We start from the raw sequence: 25788 nt of genomic DNA, 5'->3' as shown, positions 1-25788 counted from the left end.
ATCGGAAAAAAATGTATGAATATTACAAAAGATGTAAATGTTAAGTTAAATCCAACAATTAACCATTTTAAAAAGTGATGGAATTTTTGCCTAAAGATTTATCCAATTTGTATGAGTTGATTGTGTATCAAAGACGCTCTATTATGTCCAGTTTTGGTCATTTTATCATACATTAACATATCGAATTCTACAGCTTACTTATATTAATTATGAATTAGTTAAATTCTATAATTTCAGTAGTTATAGTTAATCAAGGTCCGCCACCCAATTTTCACTCATACAAGTATGCCTTAATTGACCATGATTAGTAGTATATGTTAATACTTATGCCAATACATTTGTGCGTAGTAAGTGCATATAAATATGCACATAACACACATGAATTTTTATACAGTAAATAATATTAGCATTAAATCTGAGGATTTTGCAAAATAGAACACTAAAATTAGAAGGGAAGAAAATGTATTCATAATTTCGCGTCCTTTGAGAGTCTATTTGAACTTTCCATTTTTCGAAACGGTCTCATAAGATTTAAGCAAAGTAATATGACAAAATCAAATAGTATGATGTTACGATAAAACGACGCTCTTTGATAAAAAAAAATTGTTGTTTTGGATAAAATGACACCATAAAAATTTGATTGTTGATTAGAATACCATTGATTTAATTGAAATAATTTAGTTTTGTGCAACGTCAATCTCGATTTTGACCCGTGTAGAAATTACTACTATAGTTTTATATTCCAATTTCAAAAGTTATGAGACCGATCATTAATTAATAAAAAAATTATGATTTAAATGATAATCCTCCCTACAAAGTTACTTAGTTAATGCATGAACTTTTTTTAATTTTGTATTATTTGAAACGTTACAATAATTTCACAAACTTTCAATTTATTATCACTCCATAAAATTAACATTTTAATTGTTTTGGTCTTGGCCCAATCGATGCATTTCTAACGTAAGCAGCCCATATTCTCAGATTTAATCAGTTTTTCAAAATTCCAATTCCCAATCACTACTACTCAACCCCCAAAAAACCCTATCCTTGTCTCTTTCTCTCTCTAGCCCCCCTCTTCTTCGCCGGAGATTCAATTTTCCCGGAATTCACTCTCGGATATGCATAATTCCTTGATGTTTCGATGTGTATAATCCGCTTGTACTGTTAGAAATTCGTTCTTCGCATCTGTGGATTTTGATTTTGTAATTCTTTGGTAGTTTCTCGAATTGTGATTTGAATGTATTAGTTCTTCATTTTTTGTATTTGTTTTGAGTACTGTGTAGCTCTAGGGTTGGAAATGACAAAGAGTGTTGTAGATCTAGGACAGTTTTAATCGTTGATGGAAATGGAGAGCACACGCAGATCGTTTGATAGATCTCTTTCGAAAGAACCGGGACCGAAGAAGCCTAGGCTCACAGAGGATCCTTCCGCAGCGGATCGAATCGCCAATGGCCGTGCCGGATTTGTGCAACGTCCAGCTGTTTCGAACCCTGCCGTCGGAGGAGGCCCGAGGGCCCAGAGGGACCGCGATTCGGAGAGTAGCGATTCTGTTCGGGGCCCCTTTCAACATCAGCCAGCGGCGCAGTTGCATCATGAACTGGTGTCTCAGTACAAGACTGCGTTGGCTGAGCTGACTTTCAATTCCAAGCCCATAATAACCAACCTGACAATTATTGCCGGAGAGAGTTTGCCTGCGGCCAAGGCCATTGCAGCTGCTATCTGCAACAATATTATTGAGGTGACTCTGAATTTTTAAGTTTTTTTTTTTGTTTCTGGTTGTATTTACTATTTAGTGATGTCTGATGCTCGAATTGTAAGTACGCGTAGTTGTAATTTAGTTGCTGTTAATGGAAAGTGGCATGGTGTGTAGTGAAATACTATATAGTTTTAATTTGCGGAAAGTTTTGTATTCTCTACGAATTTCGCCCATTTTTTTACATCTTAATGTGAATTCCATCACATCTACATGATTTATGGATATGGGACGATTTCGTGCCATTTTTTGTGTTTATACTTAATATTTGATCCCACAATTGGAATTATAGTTGCAATTGAACGGGCATCCCATACTGAAATGTAACCTTGTCCAGCGAGTCCGTGACTTTAGCTTTAATTTCATTTTTTTAGTAGTATGTTTTTTTGGCAAGGAGATCTCTTGGTTTTTTTCATGCTAATTGTATGGTTTTTTCTTAAGATAGCTGTTGGGTTATTTTCTTATTTTCTATCACTGCTTGGAGTTGGGGGTATCGTTGTTACACTACAAGCTGAAGTTCTTCTTCATTGTATTGGTTAATGATCTACATTGACTTTCTTTTCAATCGCATAAGAATTTGGCGTACCTTGTTTTGTTGTGGGCCTTTTTGCATTTAATTGTACATACTACCTCTTGGTACATGTGAGATGGATGAGCTATTTATCACATAGTTGTTTGTTGCCTCCATGTGATTACAATTCAACATTTATCCGCGGGTACAAATCTTTTCTGAAGACCTGCCATTGGGATGACTGCTTGAAGCCAAAGGAACTGTAATTTATTTATTATTCATTTGTGTTGAAGTATGGTGCTCTATTGTTATTGATCATATGGCATTTATTAGCAATGACTTCTGAGTCATGTACAATCATTGTCATTTTTCTAAACAAAGTCTCCAACTTTTACTGTTCGGCACTTCCAAATTGAATCTGTTATACTCATTTCAATTTGCTCTCATTATTGGGTATTTTTTATAGCCTACTAGCTGTCACATGTGAAACTTAATTTCCTACCTACTAAATCTACCTTGTTTAGGGACTAGGGTTACAAAAGACTATGATGTTAAAATTATGTTTCTGGAGACATCCAAATGACTTCGAATATGAAATGGGCTCTATACGAGCTTATTTTAAATTCCAATCTGGAGAATCATGTAGTAAAATATGGGCTATTTTCTGTCTTTAGGTCATTTTAGAGCTTTCAGCGATTATAATCTGGCTCTTATTGCACGTCATCGCACATTTTTTTTTGTGGTAGTACATGCTTTATGCCTGATGTTCTTCAGTAATTACATTATCTTCTAATTTGTACTTAGGATATTGTGCCTGATTTCTGATCATGTGCAGGTTCCTAGCGAGCAAAAACTGCCATCTCTGTATCTACTAGACAGTATTGTGAAAAACATTGGGAGAGATTACATAAAACACTTCGCTTCCAGATTACCAGAGGTCCGATTTTGTGATCTCTTTTCTTGCTTATCATCACTTGGGACAGATTCTCATTATGTAGTTTTTCAGTTTACAGTTGTTTTAAATTATACTCTCTCCGTCCCACTCAAGATGTCCACATTCTTGAGTGGCACGGGATTTTAGGAGGAGTTGTTAGGTGGAGTAAGTAGAGAGAAAAATGTAGTGAATATTTTAATGAGGAGAGAGGAGAGAGGGATTTATTTCCGAATATAGAAAGTGGACATCTCGAGTGGGACAAACTAAAAAGGAGAGATGAACATCTTGAGTGGGACGGAGGGAGTACTATCAATTTAAATTGAAATTAATGGAAACAGACATGGGTATTACTATACACACCTTCTCTATTGTACCTCAATTTGTCCTTGCCCTATTGTGGTTAGTTGAGGGCTTTCTGAATGCCTCCTTGTTTTCATTTCCATGATTCCATCAATATTTTTATATAGTTATTCCTTTTGGGTTATTTTTTAGGTCTTCTGTAAGGCATATAGACAGCTCGATCCTTCAATACACCAAGGTATGCGGCACCTCTTTGGCACCTGGAAGGGAGTCTTCCCTCCACAGTCACTTCAGCTGATTGAGAGGGAGCTTGGATTCACCTCTGCAGCTACTGTTTCAGCAGCTCCTAGAACTGAATCACAAGCTCAACGTCCTGCACATAGCATTCATGTAAACCCTAAGTATTTGGAGGCAAGGCAGCGACTGCAAACCAGCAGGGTATGGGCCGTGCGTCATTGCAGACATCTTCATTAATAGTTGTACATCCGTGATGTTTTTTCTTTGTTACTTTATCTGACATAGATGCCTGCTTAATCGTACAGTCTATCGAGAAACATCAAAGAGATCAAGTAAGTGATACAGTTAGTGAGAAAAGTTCTGGTGTACCATTTGCGGATTCTGATTATGGTTCTGGTGTTTTGGGGCATTCGGGCTTGGGAAGTGGAAGGATGACAGAACACCTTAAAGAGCCTGGATATGACAGGACCTGGGATGAGTCAAGCAGTGATATGATTGGGATGCCACATCAAAAGAATGGTTTTGGTCTGAAGCATGGATCAGAAAGCTATGTTACCCATGAGCCAGCAAATTTTGACTTAGATCTACAGCACAAGAAAAATATATCCAGTAGGAACACAAATGGGATGAGGGATAACTGGAAAGACTCTGAGGAGGAGGAGTATACCTGGAGCGAGATGAACTCTAGACCCACTGTAGCTGATGCTCCAACTAAAAATCAATGGGCACCAGCCAATTATGATAGATTGGTAAGTCTAGTGAAGAGTCAGTGGATTGCTCTAGATATAATATGATAGTCTGTTACCTGTTTGGTTTGTCACTTCTTTATCCGTTATATTTATAGCTATACCATGAAGTTTCTTTTTGCTGCATTGCACATTAAATGTTTATTCTCGTAATATCCTCTTTGGTCAAATTAGATTCAGGTTATTTATGTTATGCATAATATCATTCTATAACAAAAAAGAAGCCACTTGAGTGCTAATAAGCTGTGTTGGCCCAGTAGGCTTGTCCATTGGCTAAAAGCAAACTTCTTGCTGATAAATCCTATCATCTGCGTGTTAATGTAGGCTAAAGTTCTTTATTCATCTATGTATGCCACACCTTGAAGAATGCTTCACTACCTTACTACACGGTCATTAGGACTAAAGGGAAAATATGAAAGGCAATAAGACATTACAATTGTTTCTTCTTGGTTACTCAACGCTCTAGTCATTTGGACTCGATCATTGAACTAGTACAGAACCCGACTGTCTTGAAGCCAGCAACTTTGATCTGATTTTTTGTGAGTGGAATAACTTATTTCCTCAAATTGTTTTTTATGGACTTTTGTAATATCCATAGCTATGCCCTACCTAATTAAAGCACAAACTTTGTGACGCCGAAAATTCCATATGAACCTATGAAGACCTATAACTCTAAGATGTCTGTTGTATAATTATAATTAGGAGACTTTTGGCAGTGAAAGCTGACAAAACATGCCATTTAACATCGCGAACTTCTTTGGCAGTTCTTGAAACTTTTAAGTACTTACCCGAATGTTTTATTAATTTGTTATCTGTTTTATGTTTGCATTTGGTACTCTCGGTTGATTTGTTCCACTTCTTAGAGGACCATATTCTATTTGCACTAAGCCACTAAGTGATAATGTTTATGCCCCTTGTGCAGGATTTTGAAAGCCGTCTCTCAGGGCATCAAAATATACATGATATTGGATCAAGGAATGATGATGAAGTCTCAGTTGATTCCATTTCCATTGATCGCAGTCAAGTGGCATCTGGGGCTCAAGTGTCATTGTGGTCACAAAAGCTGCACCCACCAGAAGAAAGCATGCATTTAGGAACTGGTAAAACCTTGTCAGTTCAGTCGGAGGGATATCCAACTCGGTTGAAGAGCTCCCAAAGTACATTGGGCAAGACCCATTCCCTGTCACAGCTCAGTCAAACTCATATTGGAACCCCAAGCTTTAAGTTCCCAGTGAACGAAGCACCTTTATCTAAAGCTTCTATGAGTCAAGAGCGACAGACTCTTGCCCCTTCATCTTCAGCCCGATCAATGGTGCATCAACGTCCTCCCTCATCGTCTGTTTCTTCACACAGTCAGAATCATTTTTTAAACAATTTCGCTGACTGTGACCCCACTGCTACCGGCCCTCCTACAGATCCTAGAAGGCGTCCAGGGCAAAAGAACACGAACTATCGTGACCAAGTTCCAGAGGATCCTCCTATGCCAACCCGAGAAGTTTATCAGGCCAGCACACAGAAGCCGCATCCTGCAAGTTTACGGTCTACACCTGCTTTGGTGCCTCCCACTCAACAGAAGAAACACACTCCCGCTTCTCTACGAAGAAGTATTGAAGTCTCCCAATCAGAGTCTTCTGCGCCAGAACACCGCATGCTACCGTCACATATTTCAGGCTCTGAAACGATGGGGAATTCGTCTTCTGACCAATCAAATCCTTTTACTGTTGATTCCCCTGGAAAATCCATTACTAGTTCAATAACAGGTAGCTTAAATGACCCTAGTTGGTCTGGTTCATCTCGAAATATTTTACACGGAACTGTAGTACCCCCTGCACTTTCTCAGAGTATTGGTTCAGAGAAGATGCCAGCAGTTAACTCCACCTCTAATCCCTTTTCCAGTCTCTTAAGCTCATTGGTTGCGAAAGGCCTGATATCTTCTTCGAAATCTGATCCTGTGCTGTCCATCTCACCTAATCCTGATCAACCTATGGATGATGTCCCTGAGACTGCAAGTACTAGTTCAGCTCCAGTATCTTCTGTTCCAGTCACCTTGTCAAAACCTATCGTGTCTGCTAGAGATGAGCCATATTCATCAGAGTCTACTCTCAAGGCTTCTGACAGATTGCCCCCCCCAGCAGAAAAGATAAAACATCTTATTGGTTTTGAGTTCAAACCAGATGTAGTCCGTAAGTTCCATCCAGTTGTGATTAGTGACCTTCTCTGTGACCTTCCACATCTTTGCACCATATGTGGTTGTAAACTTAAATTTCAAGAACAGCTTGACAGACACATGGAATGGCATGCATCAAGGGTTCCTGAGGATGATCCCATGAGCAAGATGTCAAGGAGTTGGTACACAAATGTAGTTGATTGGGTTGCAGAAGTTGGTAGTGCTCATCTTGATAGTAGTCCTTTGGACATAGGAGGTTCAGGTGATATACTGGAAAGTAATGAGCCGTTGGTCCCCGCAGATGAGAGTCAATGTGCATGTATATTGTGTGGTGAGCTGTTTGAAGACTTCTACAACCAAGAAAAAGGCGAATGGATGTTTAAAGGAGCACTTTACTTGACCATCCCATCCTCGAATGAAGGACTTGGAGCAACAAGTGATGGTTTGATTCTTAGTCCGATAGTCCATTCTGCCTGTATATCAGAAGACACTATGAATGACTTGGGGCTAGATTATGACATCAAAATGGTGAGTAATTAATATCTTTGTGCCACTGGAATCCATATTAGAATGGAAGATCATATATTAAGTTTAATGAGAATTTATTTTTGCTTACAAGATTCATCCAATCATGTACATATAGATAGTTACTTAAACTCGCCTCCAAGTACAGCACATCCACTGAAGCTGGGGTGAATAAAGTCAAAATTGAAGAAGGCCAACTGGGTATAGTAGTTCATATGTGAACAACTTTTGGTCCTGGTAACTGTTGCAATGTTCTATGAGATCAGGTTTATGGGTATTGGTTACATCTATACTTTTATTGATAGTTAACTTGGTTCCAAGTAAAATATTCAATGAAGCTGTGCCAATCAAATAAATCGATACTGATTTCTGCCAATTTTACTGTAGTTTATATGTGAACATCTTTCATATAGGCATGTATGCAGTGTCAAATAAGCTTAGGTTTATGGTTCCAACTAAATTCATATATGTGAACATCTTTCATATAGGCATGTATGCAGTGCCAATTTTACTGTAGTTTATATGTGAACATCTTTTTTTTTTCTTGAAGTTGGGGCTGTGAAGAGTGATTAGAAGTGATACTTTTGTGGCCTGTTGAAGTACTATTACAAGTGAGTTTATAATGGAACATAATCAAGTTGATTTGATTATGCATACTGAGCTTAGAAGTGATAGCTCTAATGAGATGACAGTTGTATATGGGAATCTTTAGAATAGGGAATAATAATAATAAGAAGGTACAGTTTGTCAAGATTAGTGAAGTTTTTATTATACTGATAATTACCCTTTTCCCATTCTTTATCAAAATCCTTCATCCAAACAGCATAATTTTTGTTGATGACTATTAATCTTGGCTCAATTTGTAGGAAAAGGCATAGCATATCAAGGAGGGAGTAGATTTAATGATGCTCGCTCACAGTCTGCCAATAGCGCATAGCATGGAATGAACAGAAATGTTGCATTTACATTGAGCTTATAGTTAATGATCATAGCTTATGGCTATGCCCAGTGTAAGCTGTTGCCTCTTGTTCTATCTTTGAACCTTCTTGAGCTTAACCTTTTCCACCCTTGGATGAAATTATAGAGATGAATAGCTGGTTCTTACTTGTCGATTTTAAGTATGTTAGCTCATCAATAGTATTACTCATTGACTCTTGCTCTGTGACAAATGATCACAGATTATGAGATTTAGATACAAAAAGTTTGGCAGTGTTTATAATCATTGAAGTGGTAAATTTGACTGCACTTTGTTAGGGCTTGGACTTGCTGCTGAAGGTATCGTGCCAGCATTGCTTTCCGTATCATGTTCCTGATCTCTTATAGGATGAGAGCAAATGCTAATGTTAGTCTTCCGGCAGGATGTCTGACATGCCCCTGATCAGTATGTGGTTATATCCCTTCAACAGGCGTAACGAGGCCGGTTCATTGCTTGTTATATGCATCTTGTAACAGGTAAAATGAAATCCTCATTTTGTAGACTTTTTTCTCTTTTTTCGTATCCCCCGAAGGTTGCATGATGAAAACCGGCCTCTTTGCTAAATGAGAATGTTCCTACGAGAACTTGTGAACTCGGCTTCTGGTTCTTTCGATTATTGTTGTGTGTAGGTTTCTGCTTGATGCTATAAATAAGAAGTTAGGTATTCCTACTTTCATTTTCAGTGTTCTTTTTCTTTCTCGTGCATGTTTAGTGTCTGCAAACTCATATTCAACTTTTTATGAGTTCAAACGAAAAAAATAATCAGTGCATTTAAAGACAAAATCAAATGTTTTATCCAAAAACAATGTAGAAATAAGAAAATGAAAGAGAAGGAACAACAAATTTGTTCGCCAATCTCTTATGTCGGAAATGAGTGGTCTCGTAACAACTCCAAGTCGCAGAAAAAGCTTTAAAATACAGTAAAAAAAACACACGACAAAGCACATACTAGCAAAAGTAACTAAAAAGTTAATTCTTGATTTTTTAAAGAATTACAACAACTTGATTAATTTAGTCAGTTTGGGACACAAACATAAGTCAATAAGACTTTTAATTCATATACTCTTTATAACATAGCCTATGTTTGAGATGACCAAACAAAAGTTGATTCAACTAACTCCACAATATTTTTGTTTTATGGTTTCTTTCCCTTAACTTGACACCAACCACTTGTCTCTCTATCTATAGATTCTATACATATATACTCCCTCCGTCCCGGGCTACTCGCTCATTTCCTTTTCGGCTCGGAGATCAAACTCCGTCTCTCAATCTCTACTCTTTCTATCTATTGAAATTCTCATACATTTTCGATAATCATGTCAGTCTTGCTATAGAGGAAAATTCGCCGGTAAATATATCTGTTTATTTTTTTTTCATTTAGAACTAGAATACATATGACATATCCATATTGACATGTCATGTTAATTTGATTCATCCAATTTTAATTTTCAAAAAATGTCTCAATTTTGGTGTGTTGTATGAGTTGATCAAGAATGCTGCATACATTGGCACGCCGGGGAAGGGCATCCTCACTGCGGACGAGTCCACCGGCACAATCGGAAAGCGTTTCGAAAGCATCAAAGTCGAGAACACCGAGGCTAACATGAGGGCGCTGCGTGAGCTTCTCTTCACCGCCCCCCGGCGTCCTCCCATTCCTCAGCGGAGTCATCCTCTTTGAGGAGACTCTTTATCAAAAAACTGCTTCTGGTATGTTTTTTAATTCATTATTTAATTTGATGGATGTAAGATGAATAACAAAAATAAAATTAATTATTAAAATCCAACTTAGTCTTTTAAAAATTTAAAAATTAAAATAGAGCACGAATTTTAATACGCGGTTGATAAAATAAGAGAGATTGAAAAAAAGGCAAAATAGTTTTAGAAGATTGTGAAGGGATGAATTTCCAAAATTAGAATTGCATAAGAAGATCCATATAAAGCCCGTAAGATCTTAGTTTCTAAATTTGAATTGCTTGTGGGGTCTAAGATCTGAGTTTTCTGAAACAGAATTGCATATAAAGATCCATATAAGGTCCATAAAATCTTAGTTTCTTAAATTAGAATCGCCTAATTGTAGGGTCCATATAAGGTCTGATTGCCAATTGCTAAACATAGTCTTATATGTTGTTTAATAATTTACTAAATTAGAATTTTACTCCCTCTATCCAAAAAAAATAAACTAAAACTATAGTAAATGATATGGATTTTAATGCGCAATTAGTAAGTAAAAGAGATAGGAAAAATGTAGTGTAAAAAGTGTTAGTGGATTGTGGAGATCACAGTAGTATTTTAATTGTTTAAGCTTTTGATATTTAGAAATTGGTCTAATTTTGATAGTCGACCAAAAATGTTAAAACTAGTCCATTTGATATTTATAGGGAAGCCCTTTGTCGACGTGATGAAGGAAGGGGGCGTCCTCCCAGGCATCAAGGTCGACAGGGGCACGGTGGAGCTCGCCGGCACCGACGGTGAGACCACCCGACGATCTGGCGAAGTGGTGCCAGCAGTACTACACAGCGACTCCATCTAGCGGTGCGACGGAGCCCGAGATTCTGATCCTCGTCCCGATCGACGGAGCCCGAGAGTCTTCATGTTAAGGATTATAAGTATTAGGTGAAAATTGAAGATTGTGTTTCTATTTCCTTCATTGCTTAATTTGTTATGTGTTTTTACTGAATTTTGTAGGATTTTTAACCTTTAGTTCTAATAAATTTGAGCTATATAGTAATCATTTATGTAAAGACCTTATATGATACTAGTATTATATTTATATAAATTGTAATTTGTATATCTGATAATGATAATTGTTTGACTAAATAATAATTCCTCCGTTCGGCCGTTCCTTAAAAATATACTAATTTTGAAAGGCATGAGTTTTAATACGTAATTGGTAAAGTAAGAGAGAAATAAAATACAAAAAAAAAATGATTTGGATATTGTTAGTGAAGAATGAGTTTTCATATTTATATTTGATCTTATTATAACGGACAGTCCAGAACGGTAAAACTAGTTTATTTTTAAGTGGCATAGAGAATATTGATATACAGTTTCGTCTTTTATTTTATTTTTATGCATTTAAACTGAATGACTTTGAGTCAAAATGTCATTTGTTAAAAATTAAATCAATAATGCTATAATTTTTTGACCTTTCAAACGACTATCTATTAACAAAAACAGTTTTAATTAATAAATTTTCAGCTAAAATAATATTTTATAAAATTTTTAAAAATTTCCCTTTTATATATATAAATATAAATAACAATTAAATAGTACAAAGTTATCAAAAAAAATTCAAACAAAATGGCTTCTTCAATTCTCATACCACCTCAAATACTTTAACCAAAATTCATATACTCCTAGTTTGCGATAATTATTTACTTATTTATTTATTCTTAAATGTTGCAGCAGTGACACAAGGCTGACGATAAAGTCACAAGTAAACAGCAATTAGAGAATCTATTTATGTAAAAAATAAATGCTGACAAAAACTTCCAAATTGGGATTATGTGAAGTGTGTGTTCTAGGAAAGGGGGCGACAGAGATGTCAGTAAATAGTCAAATCAAAACAAGTGATTACGCAACATCAGTGTTTAATGTTTCAAGTTATCAGCTTCAGTTATCTCTGCTGCTGCTGCTGCTGCTGCTGCATAAATTGCTATTCCATTTTAAGCATCGTGATATGATTAGTCATCAAAAAGCGCTCATCACTCACTGACAACTTCTCTCCCCCTCTTTGCCTTTCCTATGCTCCTCCTCATTTTACTCGCAAACTGCAGTCTTGCCTTTTCTCAATCTTTACTTATTTTCCATTTTTCACTTATAGATTGAAGTATTTTTAAATGTGGAAACGATACATTCTCTACTTTACAACACTCATAAAATCTATTGTTTGGTCACTATAGTGGGACAAAATAATAGATGTTGGATCATTATGTGTTTTTTTTTTTAAATAGTGGTGTTGGATGCAATATAGAGTAATATGGTACTCCATAGTATAAAGATTTAGTTTTTAGTTTTTAATTAAGTTTTACTTTTATATGTAGCTTTACAAGATTCCTTTAACTTTCTTAGAAGTTTAAAAAATGACTGCAAATATTTTCTCTCATCTTCTACTTTGGATCCTATAAGAAGAGAAGAAATGAATCAAAAGAAGAAAATGAGAGTAGGAAGTTATTGAGGTTATTGCATTCAAAACAAAAATATAGTGGAATAGTTTTACATAATTAGAAAGGAAATAATTGGATGAGAAACTACAGGTAAAATTTACACTTTCTCAAAGTGAGATCTTCTATTTCAAAAATGTACCAGTAGTATTTATTTTTTGATCTCCTATCTTCACATGCCAAAGTGAGTTTGTCACAACCAAAGTTACATCCAACCCACATTAAGAAAAAAGTTAGGATAGTACAATCCATTACAATGTCATCACTTTGAGTGCATTAGTATCAATTATAACTACAAACCTCAATAGTTTGGTGTTGGTTGGTTGGACTGGTTGCCTGATTGTCTTGTTTGTGATTACGTGCGATTATACTTTGGTGTTAGGGCACGTTCTTTTTACTAGTATATCATTTTCTTCGTCTTGATCGTTATAAGTTGTATCTTTATGTATGAGAGTTCAATCTTTCTTCTGCTCTACTGAGGGTTTTGCTCGATGTGCCCTCTTTCTCTTTTGTCGAACTCCTGCTCACCTTTGATTTTGCATTCGAGCATTTGGTACTCAACATAAGAATACAAGGGCTAGAATGTAATAAAATCATATATCCAATCACTCGCATAATTTTGCCAGTCACATAATACTAGTAATCAAGTTATTGCAGCATTAGGTTACAATTACAAGTCTTACAATTCATAAAAGTACCTCCAACAAAGCTAATGGTACAACCAAACAACAATTAAGAAACACATTCACATAAACACATTGATCACAAATTCATCCATCCATTCCTCCTCATCTCCTTCACAATCTCTGATACGAATCTCCAATCAAGTACCTAAACAGGCCATCATTCGCAGCCGAGCCGCCGCCATTCAGCTGAAAAGGCGGAGGCGGAGGAGGAGGTTGAGGCCAAGGGGGCTCGAGCCCCCTCTCGAAAAGGCCATTGAACGCCTCCATGAGCGCTGCATCCCGCGCCTCAATCCACGCCTTCTCGGCCTCCCACATCTTGTGCTCACCGTCAATCCTCGCAGCATCCTGCCGCCGCCACTGATCCTCCCTCATCATCCGCTCCTCCTCCTTCCCCTCAATCGCCCTCGTCATCTTCTCCATCCACGCGTCCTGCTTCTCCGCTATCGCCCTCATCTTCTCCTCGATTGAAGCCTTCAAACGCCTCATCTTCCCCCTCCTCTTCCCCATCATCGCATCCTCTTCTTCCAATGCGGCCTCGGCGGCGTTGGAATCAGTGCAGTGGGAAGAGGTGGTGTCGCAATCGCATGAATCCTTCGATAACGGATAGTAGGGTTCTTGATTATTGTAGGGATAATTGGTTGATGAGGAATTGGCGTCGCCGTAGAGGGCTTCGAGCTGTCGAAAGAAACGGTAGTGTTTGCCGTCTTGGCGGCCGGCTTTGCCGTCTTTGGTCTTCTTGTAGTATTTGTAGAGATTCTCGAATTTTTCTCTGCATTTCTTGCCGCTCCTTTGGTATCCATACTCTTGCGACATAATCCTGTGATAAAAAGCAAAAAAAACAGAATCTTTGTTCAAAGGGAACCCTAGCTAGATTTCTCTTTCTTTTTTCCCCCTTTTCCTGTTTCATTTTGTCATGTGATAATGATGTTTGAGATTCCAATTGGGTTTGGATCTGTTTCAATTGAGAAAAAATTTGCAAATTTTCATTTTAAGATAGAACTTCTATAAATTACTACAAATTTCAGGGAATTTACACGTCAAGATATTAAGGTTGAAAAGATTGGGGTTTTGACAAGTTTTCCCCAAAATCAGGCAATCTTGTGGTTGTGAGATTATTACCTAGCTAGTTTACCATATGAGAATCTAAACAAAATTGCATCTTTCTAATTGAAGATTGAATTAAGGAAGTAGGATTAACTACTAACAAACCCTACAAAATAAACAAAAATCACACATGTTTGGAGGGTTCTTGATCTTGAAGAGAACAATTACATCTCAGTCCAAATTAAGGAAGCATAATTTGTGTAACTATAAATTAGTGTAACAAATTGAAAAAAAATACATACCTAGAGACCTCATCCCACAAGGGGATTTTCTGATTGGCCTCTTTGAACTTAGGATCAAGTCTTGATCTGATCTCAAGGAGCGTCAGCGTCTCCTGCCTCGGCCACCGCCCAGCTCCGCTGTCGAAGCCGGCCGCAGCAGCTGAGGGTGCTGCGGCACCCGCATCCGGCGGCGGCCGGAAGATGAGCATGTCGTAGGGATAGGAGGAGGGGCGGTGGCAGGAGAGCAAGTCCGGCGGCTGAGAAATGGCCGGAAAGAGAGGCCGGCCGGCGCCGTCGATGTACTGGCGTAGATCTCCCATCTCATATTGATCTTCCATTTTTTAGGGGTTTGTAGAGAGAGAGAGATGGAGATATGTAGCGGTGGAAACGGATCGTGTTGTTGCATTAATGAAATGGTTTTCAATTCAAGTTGTGGTGGGACAATGGCCCCATCTCTCTCTCTCTCTAGCTTGCTAGGGTTTGTATACAGTATCGAAGACTTATGAGATACTCCCTCCTCCGCCCCTTTGAAGATGGTATCTTTTCTTTTTGTTATGAGATTTTATGTAATGTTGTTTCTCTTTAGCTAGGGTTTGTGTACAGTATCGAAGGCGTATGAGATACTAGCTCTTTGCGGTCCCATGGATAATACTATCACTTTTCTTTTTTAGCATAAGATTTTTATGCAATGTTGTTTTATAAAGTACAAAGAGAAAAAAGTAAAAATCATTCTCCTTCTATCCCGGAATAGGAGTCCATAGTTTGTGTGGTGGAAGAAGTTAGTCTAATATGAATCTCACTTTTATAGGCTATTATTAGTTTTATAGTAAAATGTGAGTAGAATGAGTAGTAGAATTGGGAGTCTACTTCCATTTATGGTAAAAGTGAAATGTGACTCTTATTTTGAGACATACCAAAATGGTAAAAAGAGACTCTTATTGTGGGTCGGAGATAGTAGTATTTTCATTTTTAGAAGGGCAAATAGACAAATAAATCACGAAAGATGGACAAACTTTGGCCCATTTCACGCTTTTCAAAATCTGAAAATTACATCACGAAACAGGAAAATTTGCACCCATCTTTTTTCTGGCGAAATAATCTCTTGTTTCACCGAAATCTAGGTCATCTTTGTCTCAACATACGGAAAAAAAGGAAAGTGAGTCATCTTCAATTGGACAGAAGTGGAGTACAATTGAAATAGGGGTTTTGTAATGTAGAGCAATAAATTAAGTGGAGTGATCACATGAATAAAGGGAAAGGTAACAAGGTGAAAATGGTACAACCCCCTATCTGACTTCACCTTCTACACTTCACATCTCTCTCTCTCTCTCTCCAAGAAATGGCAATAGGTCCTGACAGTGGCTACACACAGAGGCAAGCAAGCTAGGAAGACTGTTTCTCTCACACATACTGACACACAGACAGAGGTAGCTAGTCTGTACTTGAAAGATAAACTCAATTGATCAGTGACATACACTTACATACAAAATCTAAAACACAATTGTTATGTATGTGTCCAAAATGAGGCGAGTTTTGTCTGTAATCTGAGTGGCATCATCACTAAACAAGGAATGATAGTTGTTATTTAGTATTGTAGTTTCCTACTTATTCTTTTTGTTAATTAACCCCACTTTACTATTGCTTTCCACATTTAGTAAATCTTGGTTGTAATTAACACGAGGCGCTCGAGGGTACGAACATCTTCACTTCATAATACTATTAACCTATTTTATTTATTTATTTATTCTCATATACGTGTGTAATTAATCTTTATAGTTGAGGAACTGGAATTTGGAGCGAACACACTTTGTAGGTCTAAGATAGATATTAATTATTGGATTAAGATTTTCATAAATAAGCATCCCACGTTGTGGTGGTAGCTGGGGCAATAAGATTATCTTTTGTTTGGATAATCGAAATTGATTTATATTCCAGATTCGTTGTTTCCTTAGCTGTTATATACTTAATTAGTATTTTAATAATCAGGAACATGCAATTCATAAAGTTATAATTAAAGTATAAAAAAGTCGAAAATTTTAGCTTTTAAGTTGGCAAATTGTCATATCATTGTATGCTATGTCCCTAGTTCAAACATAATTATATTACGTGATTAGTTAAGAGCTTATGCAACATAATTAGGGATATTATATAATGTGTAATGGTGTTTCATTTTACTCTCGATTCATATATTATATATGGTTATATTTGGGCGAGACAATACTCTTATTCATTTTACCTTTGAATGAAAAGCTAAACGACTAAGATTAAAGAAAACAGATAAAGCAAAGGGCTAATTGAATATATATATAGGGTTGTGATCAATTGAGATTTTTTAGCCTAATTGAGAATTGAGATGCATTATTAGCCACTCATTTTTATTAAATGAGTGGTCCAGAATTTACTACATGAAAAATATTTTTACATTAATTAATTGTGAAAGGGCAGAATGGTAATTTCATCATACATTTTATTTAATAAATATTTTTTATTTTTTTAAAAAAAATTAATTTTTTTTTCGATTTTTTATTTTTATTTTTATTTTTATTTTTTTGTCAACTACATATACAATTCATGTCAACTACACATATATAATGTCAACTACATATACGATTCATATCACCTATACACATATAATGTCAACTATAACCTGTTGACATTTGATGTGCAGGCTATTGACATTTGATGTGCAGGCTACACATCGTAGTTGACATCGCGTGAAAATTAAAAAAATTTAAAATTTTTTTTAAAAAAATTTTAAAAAAATAAAAAAATAAATTTAAAAAAATAAAAAAATAAATTTTTTTTAGTTGTTGACATTTTAATACGAGTTGTTGACATTTGATATTCTGGCTATTGAAATGAAATGACGATAATACCCTTAGTTGATATAATCTACTTGTAGTTGACATTTCAAAATGAGTGGCTGAAAATGCATCTCAATTCTCAATTAAGCTAAAAAATCTCAACCTAACAAGACCCTATATATATATATATATATAATTACATTTTTATATGTCACACGTAATCTCACTACTCTCTCTCTCCCCCCTCCTTCACACACATGCACACAAACAAAATTTCATTAATAATAAAAGTATTTTGTCCATTAACGAAATATAAATAATTTTCATAAAAATAGGTAAATTTTCACATGTCGCAAATATGATCACGTTTTTATATGTCACAAAAATTAGTTACATCGTCAAAATGTTAATAAATTTAGTGCCAACTATAATACAGTTCTTAACAAATTATAATGCTACTCCATACTAGTATAATTTTTTGTTGTGGGGGCTCCACCCAATTAAGTTATAAAAGAAAATTAGCTAGGCAATATAATCTTATGAGTATGAGTATCAAATGTTAAACAATGACAAATTAAATTCGGATATTTTTATTAATTTTGCCATGGTTTGGATATTTAATTATAATTATATATAGTTTAAGAAATGCTCATTAAAGATTAATACTTAACATTTAATTCTACTGATTTAAAGTTCAGGAGTTCAGGTATTTGTAGTTTTTCCTATTTTTCCATTTCTGTATTTTGTATGTAATAACTAATAGAGTAGTGATAAATGAACAAAATTTGTATATACAAAATTGGATATTTTAGGTATTTTACATTTATAATAAATTTATGATTATTACTTAATTTAATGTATTACATAATTAGCCTTCTTTGCTCGTTTAGGAAAATTAAGCTAACCATAATCAATATTTACACAATTAGGAAACGCTTTAGCAATCAATTCCATATACAACATATATTAATTGCAAAATTTTTCTACTCATAAAAACTGACTGCATCATATGTATACAAAACTTTTAGTTTTAAGTTTTAGTGTAATCAATTATAAATAATATTAGTATTTTGTAAACGACTAATATGCTTAATTTCTAAGTATTATAATCCAACAATTTAATCATAGTCATGCACGTCCAATAATTTTATTATAAATAATTTTTTACTTTCTAAATTATAAAATTAATTACATTTATATATACTTAATTTCTTTGTGTTACCATCAAACAAAATAATCATAGCTAGTCTTTACATCCAATTATTTTATTATTAGTAATTTTTAAAATGTTAAATTATAAAAATAACTACATGATTATATAATTAATTTCATAGTGTTATTCTACTATTAAATATTACTAATATATTACAAATCTAGTTATTCTACTATTAAATAATTCTTATAGTTCTAAGTTAAAAAAACAACTACATGCATATATACTTAATCTCTTCATGTTATTATCTAAAAATTTAATCATCGTCATTCAAATCCAATTATTTATTATTAAATGATTTTATAAAAATTACTACTATACTTAATTTCTTTGTGTTACCATCAAATGAAATAATCATAGTTATTCGCATCAAATTATTTTCTTATTAAATAGTTATTATAATTCCATGTTATAAAAATGATTACATGCGTATATACTTAATTTTTTAGTGTTATCATCCAACATAATAATATATTTCCCATCCAATTATTTTATTTTTAATTAATTTTTAAAATTTTAATCATAGTCATTCACATCCATTAATTTTATTATTAAATAATTTTTAAATTTTCAAGTTACTAAAAAATAACTACATGATTATATACTTTATTTCTCAGTGTTATCATCCAACACAATAATAATAATAATAATAATAATTCACATCCAATTATTCTATTATTAAAGTAATACTTAAAGTTCTAAGTTATAAAAATGACTATATCCATATATACTTAATTTCTTAGTGTTATCATCCAATAATTTAATCAAAGTCATTCAAATTTGAATTATTTTATTATTAAATAACATTTATAATTTTAAATTATAAAAATGATTACATGCATATAAATACTTAATTTCTTAGTGTTAGCATCAAATGAAATAATCATAGTCTTTCACATCCAATTATTTGTAATTAAATATTTTTTTAAAATTTCAAGTTATAAAAACGTTTATATGCATATATACTTACTTTCTTAGTGTTATCATCAAACAAAACAATTATAGTCATTCACATCTAATTGTTTTATCATTAAATAGTTTTTAAAATTCCAAGTTATAAAAACGACTAAATGCATATATACTTACTTTCTTAGTATTATTATCAAACAACATGATCATACTAGTCATTTACATCCAATTATTTCATCATTAAATATTTTAAAATTCTATGTTATAAAATCGACTACATGCATGTATACTTAATTTCTTAGTGTTATCTCGAAATGAAATAATATTAGTATTTCGCATCTATTAATATTATTACTGCTAGTATTAAATAACTCTTAAAATTCTAAGTTGTAAAAACGACTACATGCACATATACTTACTTTCTTTGTGTTATCCAACGAAGTAATAATAGTATTTCATATCCAATTATTTTATTCCAAGTTAAAATACGACAGTATACTTAATTTCTTAGTATTATCATCAAACGAAATAATCATAGTTATTCACATTTAGTTATTTTATTATTAAATAGTTTTTAAAATTTTAAATAATCATAATCATTTACATCCATTTATTTTATTACTATAAAATTCTAAATTAAATATTTTTAAAATTTTAAATAATCGTAGCTATTCGCATCAAAATTGTAAACTTAAATTTCTATAAGAAATTAATTTAAGTTAATAAAATAATTATATTTTCAATCTATTTTAGAATTATTTAAGTGCAATTTAAAAACAAGAAATAATTGCACCCTAAATATGATATAATTGCAAGCAGATGGAATAAAATGACTAGGCAAACTATATGATGCATCATGCTAAAATCGGCTACCTAAATTTATTATACTTCAATTTATAAAATTTCTCTAATTAAATGGCACCATTTTGGTGCATTTGGTCATCCATATTTTTCATATTTCCATATATAAACCATGTAATTTGGTAGTGATTTAACTTAATAAATATAACAAAAGGGTAATCAAGTAAAGGAATAAGTAGTTTATTAGAAAACCGGTTTAAATAAAAATTGATTTAAAATTTATGGGCATTTTGTGTATACAATTTTTGTTAATTTATCTTTACTCTAACTAATAAACATAAATCATACTATTGTTTTGTAATTCTGACAAAACTTATTATTGATTTGTTTCATCAATTATATGTATTATTGCAAGATTATATTCTTTCTTTTTTTCTTTTTTTTTTGGCTTTTTACTTATAATCTGATCGGTTGATTCTACCCTGCAATTAATCAATCTAAACATAAAACTAAATAATTCTCCCGCCCACAAAGGACATTTTTTATTTTAAAAAAACATAAAACTAAATAATTCAGATAATTAATTTTAAAGTTATATATTCTTTAATCTGATCATTCACCAAGCCAAACACCCAAATAAGTATAAATAACGGTTTTTTGTGTTTCTAACTTTTAAATTAAAGTATTTTATTCGAATTTGAATATTTTCTTCTTGGTGAATTAAAAAAGGGAACTCATGAATGTTCGTAAATGAGAATTTCTATACATGGAAACTTGAAAGTATGATTTACCCCTAGACCTAGTAGCTTACTCTAGCTACCTTCTTCTCTTTCTTGTTTCCTTCTTTTTTCTTTCCTTAGGGACAAAAGGTGATTCGCTCACCCCAGGCGCCCCCATAACCCGGCCCGACATCGCTATGGAGGGGTTCAAACACGGTACCTCAGCGGCCCATTAGGTGGGAGGAACTTACACTGGTAACCAGCACACAAGGAGCCACCACAGTGGTGAAACTCCCACACTGCGGCTGCCAGCATTCGATCCTGTCTTCTTTTTTCTTTCCTGAGAATTGAGAAAGATGGCCACACCAATAACCGAGCTACCTATCTTAGAGCCATTCATAAACTCAATGAAGTTATTCTTTTAAAATTAAAATAAAATAGTAGTACTACTATAACACTTCAGTTCGTGCACCATTAGATGTCACCTTCTGTTATTGTGACTCGTTCCTTTATATTCCAATTCGTGCACCATTAGATGTCACATTCTGTTATTGTGACTCGTTCCTTTATACTCCAATTCGTGCACCATTAGATATCACATTCTGTTATTGTGACTCGTTCCTTTATACTCCAATTCGTGCACCATTACATGTCACATTCTGTTATTGTGACTCGTTCCTTTATACTCCAATTCGTGTACTATCAGATGTCACATTTCGCTATTGTAAATCGCTTGATATTAGTACATGAATAATTTTGATTTCTTGCATTAGCGGCGTGTCCAGTCCAGAGATTTTATGATCCCATTCTTTCTCTCTTGCTTGAAATGATTTCTTGGCACTTAAACATTTTTTTCTTATTTTTGTTTCTATTTTCCCTTTCTATATACGTTCAATCTCTCTCTCAAAGTATTACTTTTTCACTCGTTCAATTTCTATAATTCATTTGCACTGGGAACGTACTTACCCCCTTAAAGAAGTCGTCATTTCACTATCAAACAACATGACATCTTTAAGATGTTCAAATGATTTAGAAATAGCATTCATCATGTTCATTTTGTGTACATTTTTTACTGTGACATCGTTGTCTCCAAATCCTCATGTGCCTTGTAGAATTGTATGAGCCGATCCTCCAACTACTAAGGATAACAATACTTATTTTATTTTGAACTAAATTTATTGTCATACTTTACAATTTCCAAAAAAAAATAGTTACCATAGGCCATAGCACTTGAACTATTCCCTATGTTCCAAGTTAATAGAGTTTCAAGTTAATTGAGTCATTTATATATTTGGTAAAAAGTAACTCTCTCTCTTACTTTATTCTCTCTACATCTCTCTTACTTTATTATCTCTTACTTTATTCACCATCCACTTAACACACTATTCTTAAACTCCGTGCCGAACAGAAATGTCTCTATTAACAAGGAACGGATAGAGTATATGATTATGGAATGGCGAAAATATTTACAAAGTTAAGATCGAAAACCTACAAAAAATTAGACAAGCCTATATTAGTACTCCTTGAATTTATCATTTTAATCACCAAATCATATCATATGCATTTCTACTTATTACTCATGTCTTGTCACGAACGTACAACCATTTATAGCAGCCACCAAGATTTTTTTTCAATCTTAAATCTCAAATAATTGCATGATTTTACAGTTAGTAAATCAGTTAGATCGATGAGCTGTCAAATGCTATAAATCTTGTTTGTACAAACACTATTTGAGATATTATGATATTATATTTCATTTCAAGTATTATGATTTTAAAAGAAATTATGATATTCTATGTATATAATTTTTTTCAAAGCGCAAACGAGTTATAGAAATCGAACTAGTGAAAAAGTTCAAGGAAGAGACGATAAATCTTATACTTACCTATACTCAATGTTGCAAATGTAACGTTTTAAAAATCGCGAGAGAGTAAATCTAGGATTTATTCATTTATTGCACACATTGAATAAAACTTTGATGAAAATTGTTGGTAATATTGTAACTGTAAAAAATTAAAGATAGTGTAATTAATAATATAACGTTTACAAATCATGTGTAATTAACAATAAATATTTGCAATCCTTAATTATGTTTAAGTGATTGATCTTATAATTAATAATGATGTCTTATCCTTGTTCTTGTGGATGTGAGTTGTCACCCGAACAAAACTAATCATGCTACTTATGAAAATAATCTAAATATTTTAATTAATCATAGGACCAAAGTGGACACCCTTTTTATGTGGACAAAGTCGCAATGCTCTACTGAATTTTTCATTTGTTTGTAGAGCAAAACCAATCTTACAAATTAATAAAAAAAAATCAATAAAATAAATGAGTATTAATTTTAGGCAATTTTATATAAAAAGATAGTAAATTTTATGCTTTGAAATAATTAAAGTTGACCTATTTTATGATTATATAGTAAGTACTTCATTATAAAGAATGTCTTGGGCCAAGTAGCCAGTTTCTGGACGCTAGAACGCAAAGCCCTATTTCAAGCCCAATGAAACTTCTAAATCTAAATAAAAAGCCCAAATATAAAGTAGTCAAATTTCCATTTTCCTTTTTAAATAAATCAAAGGTTTGAATCACCTCGGTCACAATTTGTAATTATATTTTCTTAATATTTTTCACAAACAATTAAGACTTTTGTCTACAACATTTTTTAATACAATAACTATTAGAAGTAAAATAGGAACTAATTAAAAAACCTCATTTAATTTTTAAAAAAAGTTTTATTTATATATAAGTAAAATTTTATTTGCAAGTCCACCTCACTACAAAAAATCGTACCTATATCTTCTTGGAATAGATATTTATAGAATCTTTAAATGCTAAAAATGGAATCCAAGCTAACATCTAAACTATCATTAACTGAATTTATGAGTTAAAAAATGAAGTACTTTTACTGGTCCCTCACTTATGACAGCCTAACTCCATTAAGATTTCCTAAATTATCTTATCTTTTCCATGGTCCCATTTTTTTTCTTTTATATTGTGTCTCAACTAACACACACACACACACATCACAATCGACCGTACAATTCGATTCACCAATCTTTTAATGGAATTAGATTTTTCCCTCTTTAATCATCCACTAATTTTTCAAGGACACCTCAAATAATTTAAAATTTACTTTTTTAAAACTATTTTCTCCATCCCTAACTAATAAAAACCATTTACGTTTAATTTTCTCCATTGTATTTAAATAAATTGCCGCATTTTTTCTCCTTTCCAAAAATAAAATTGAAATAATTGAAAATTTATTGAAATAGTGTTACGTCTATTTTTTTTTTACTCTGGCTGAATATATATTTGTTATTGTATATTTACAATACTTGTGAAACGTTCAATTGAACCTTTGATTAATTCAAATTTGATTGTCCTCCAATTTTAATTAGTGAGGTGGATTGATGATAAAATTGATTCGTGGGTTGGATGCAAAAAAGTTCTTTGGTTAGTTCTCCGCCTTAATAACAATTGTGTGAGGACTTATTTAAAATTAGAAGATGATCGGCATACAATTGAAGAGACCATTTTCGTCTTGTTGGTTAACACGAAGATAACTTTTTGACTCGTCGTCTTTTATCCCGGGTGACTTGTGGCTTAGATCCATTTAATTTGTGGATGTTCTTTATAATTTGTATAATTTCTCAAACAAAATAGTTATGAAGAAAATATAACTTAAGAATCCATCAAACTGTCAAATGCAACCTGGCCAGATCCAATGGATTTTATAGGTATAGGGTAGGTGGCTTTAACGCGTAGACGATTATACAAACATCTACTTTCGAAATTCGAAAAGGCAAAAAAAGGTAAGATGATTTTGCAATAGTGAAGTCGGCTAATCCTTCAATTTTATTGCTTTTTGTTACGTCCAACGCGTCTATGTGTACGAGATTCCATAAAATAACACCAAAAGTTATATCAAATCACTCATTTTTATCTAAATTGTGGCCTTCAACCACAATTATACTATTAATCAACTGAAATCATTACGCTATTTTGAATTTTATTATCCCCATTTTACGTTATTTTGACTTTTATCACCCCAAATTAAGTATTTTAGCCAAAATGTCACCAATGGGCCTAACATGATTTTTTCTTCGAAAAATCAAGATCCAAACCAGCCTTATTAAGGCCTTGATTCAATATTTATGGATCTATTTAACTTCTTAATTTCACATAATCTTGATAAATTATTTCTCTTTCCACCCCATTTAATTTGGCCTGTATTCATATTTTACGATCACTTTACACTACATTAAATATTTGTGTTACACTACAATCTTACTCCCTTAAATAAGTTAATCCATTTTTGTAGAATTTAATTAATTATGATTGTTCTTGATTTGGATATAGTAGTATTATACATGAAACCATTATTTAGGTATAAATTTGGAAAACCGGAGGTCAGTTTATAAAAAGTTAAAATCACTAGTTAAAAACCAGGTAGCTGAATTGTTTTGGGTTAATGATCTCGAATTGGATTAGACATCACAAATGATACACATATATGTCTTGAGGCAAAAGGCAAACACGCATTATGAATACAACACTTTCTATTTCCTAATCAAAGTAATGTCTTAAATCACGATTTATAAAGTGTCCTCACCACACATATACATATAAGCCCATCTCGTGGCTCTCGTCTTACCAAATCTAATTCAATTTGTTAAAAATATTCATTTTTCTTTCATGCATTACACAACATAAAAATAAAATTTCTAGTTCATTAGTGTCAATTCAACCTAATAAAATATGTTAAAATATTCTCTCTAACGACACACAAGACCTCAAATCACACTCTTTTTATTTATTAGTTTCCCAACTTTGTCAGTCTCATCCTCATAAACATCATTTGATGCGAACACGAATGCTCGCATTGAGTGCACTGCTATACCCCTTTTCAAAAATATGGATACTGGAATTAATAAATTATCATGCTTAACAAAAATAATGCAATATTTTAATTGTATTAATATATAATAATTATCTAAATTTTATTAATTATTT

The 25788-nt window shown here is 33.2% G+C and overlaps 2 protein-coding genes and 1 long non-coding RNA gene across 3 annotated transcripts; 2 read left to right on the top strand and 1 right to left on the bottom strand.

The window, feature by feature from the left end:
• The first annotated feature begins 1025 nt into the window (after positions 1–1025).
• On the top strand, positions 1026–8831 carry LOC121746888. Its single transcript, XM_042140844.1, has 6 exons — positions 1026–1738; positions 3100–3201; positions 3691–3936; positions 4041–4484; positions 5404–8183; positions 8428–8831. Exons 1-5 carry the CDS (start codon positions 1340–1342, stop codon positions 7186–7188), a joined length of 2976 nt encoding a protein of 991 aa, XP_041996778.1. The 5' UTR covers positions 1026–1339; the 3' UTR covers positions 7189–8183; positions 8428–8831.
• Positions 8832–8936: 105 nt separating this feature from the next.
• LOC121747637 lies at positions 8937–10890 on the top strand. The gene is made up of 2 exons (XR_006039247.1): positions 8937–9856; positions 10528–10890. It is a non-coding gene; the product is annotated as an uncharacterized LOC121747637 (long non-coding RNA).
• A 2000-nt stretch (positions 10891–12890) lies between these two features.
• Positions 12891–14808, bottom strand: LOC121746959 (trihelix transcription factor PTL-like). The gene is made up of 2 exons (XM_042140927.1): positions 14345–14808; positions 12891–13815 (listed from the first exon to the last, which is right to left on the bottom strand). The coding sequence occupies exons 1-2, from the start codon at positions 14659–14661 to the stop codon at positions 13110–13112; spliced, it is 1023 nt and encodes a 340-aa protein (XP_041996861.1). The 5' UTR covers positions 14662–14808; the 3' UTR covers positions 12891–13109.
• Positions 14809–25788: the final 10980 nt, after the last annotated feature.

Source organism: Salvia splendens, chromosome 9 (genome assembly GCF_004379255.2).
Source record: "Salvia splendens isolate huo1 chromosome 9, SspV2, whole genome shotgun sequence".
Classification (NCBI taxonomy): Eukaryota; Viridiplantae; Streptophyta; class Magnoliopsida; order Lamiales; family Lamiaceae; genus Salvia; species Salvia splendens.
This window is presented reverse-complemented; position numbering and strand designations above follow the sequence as displayed.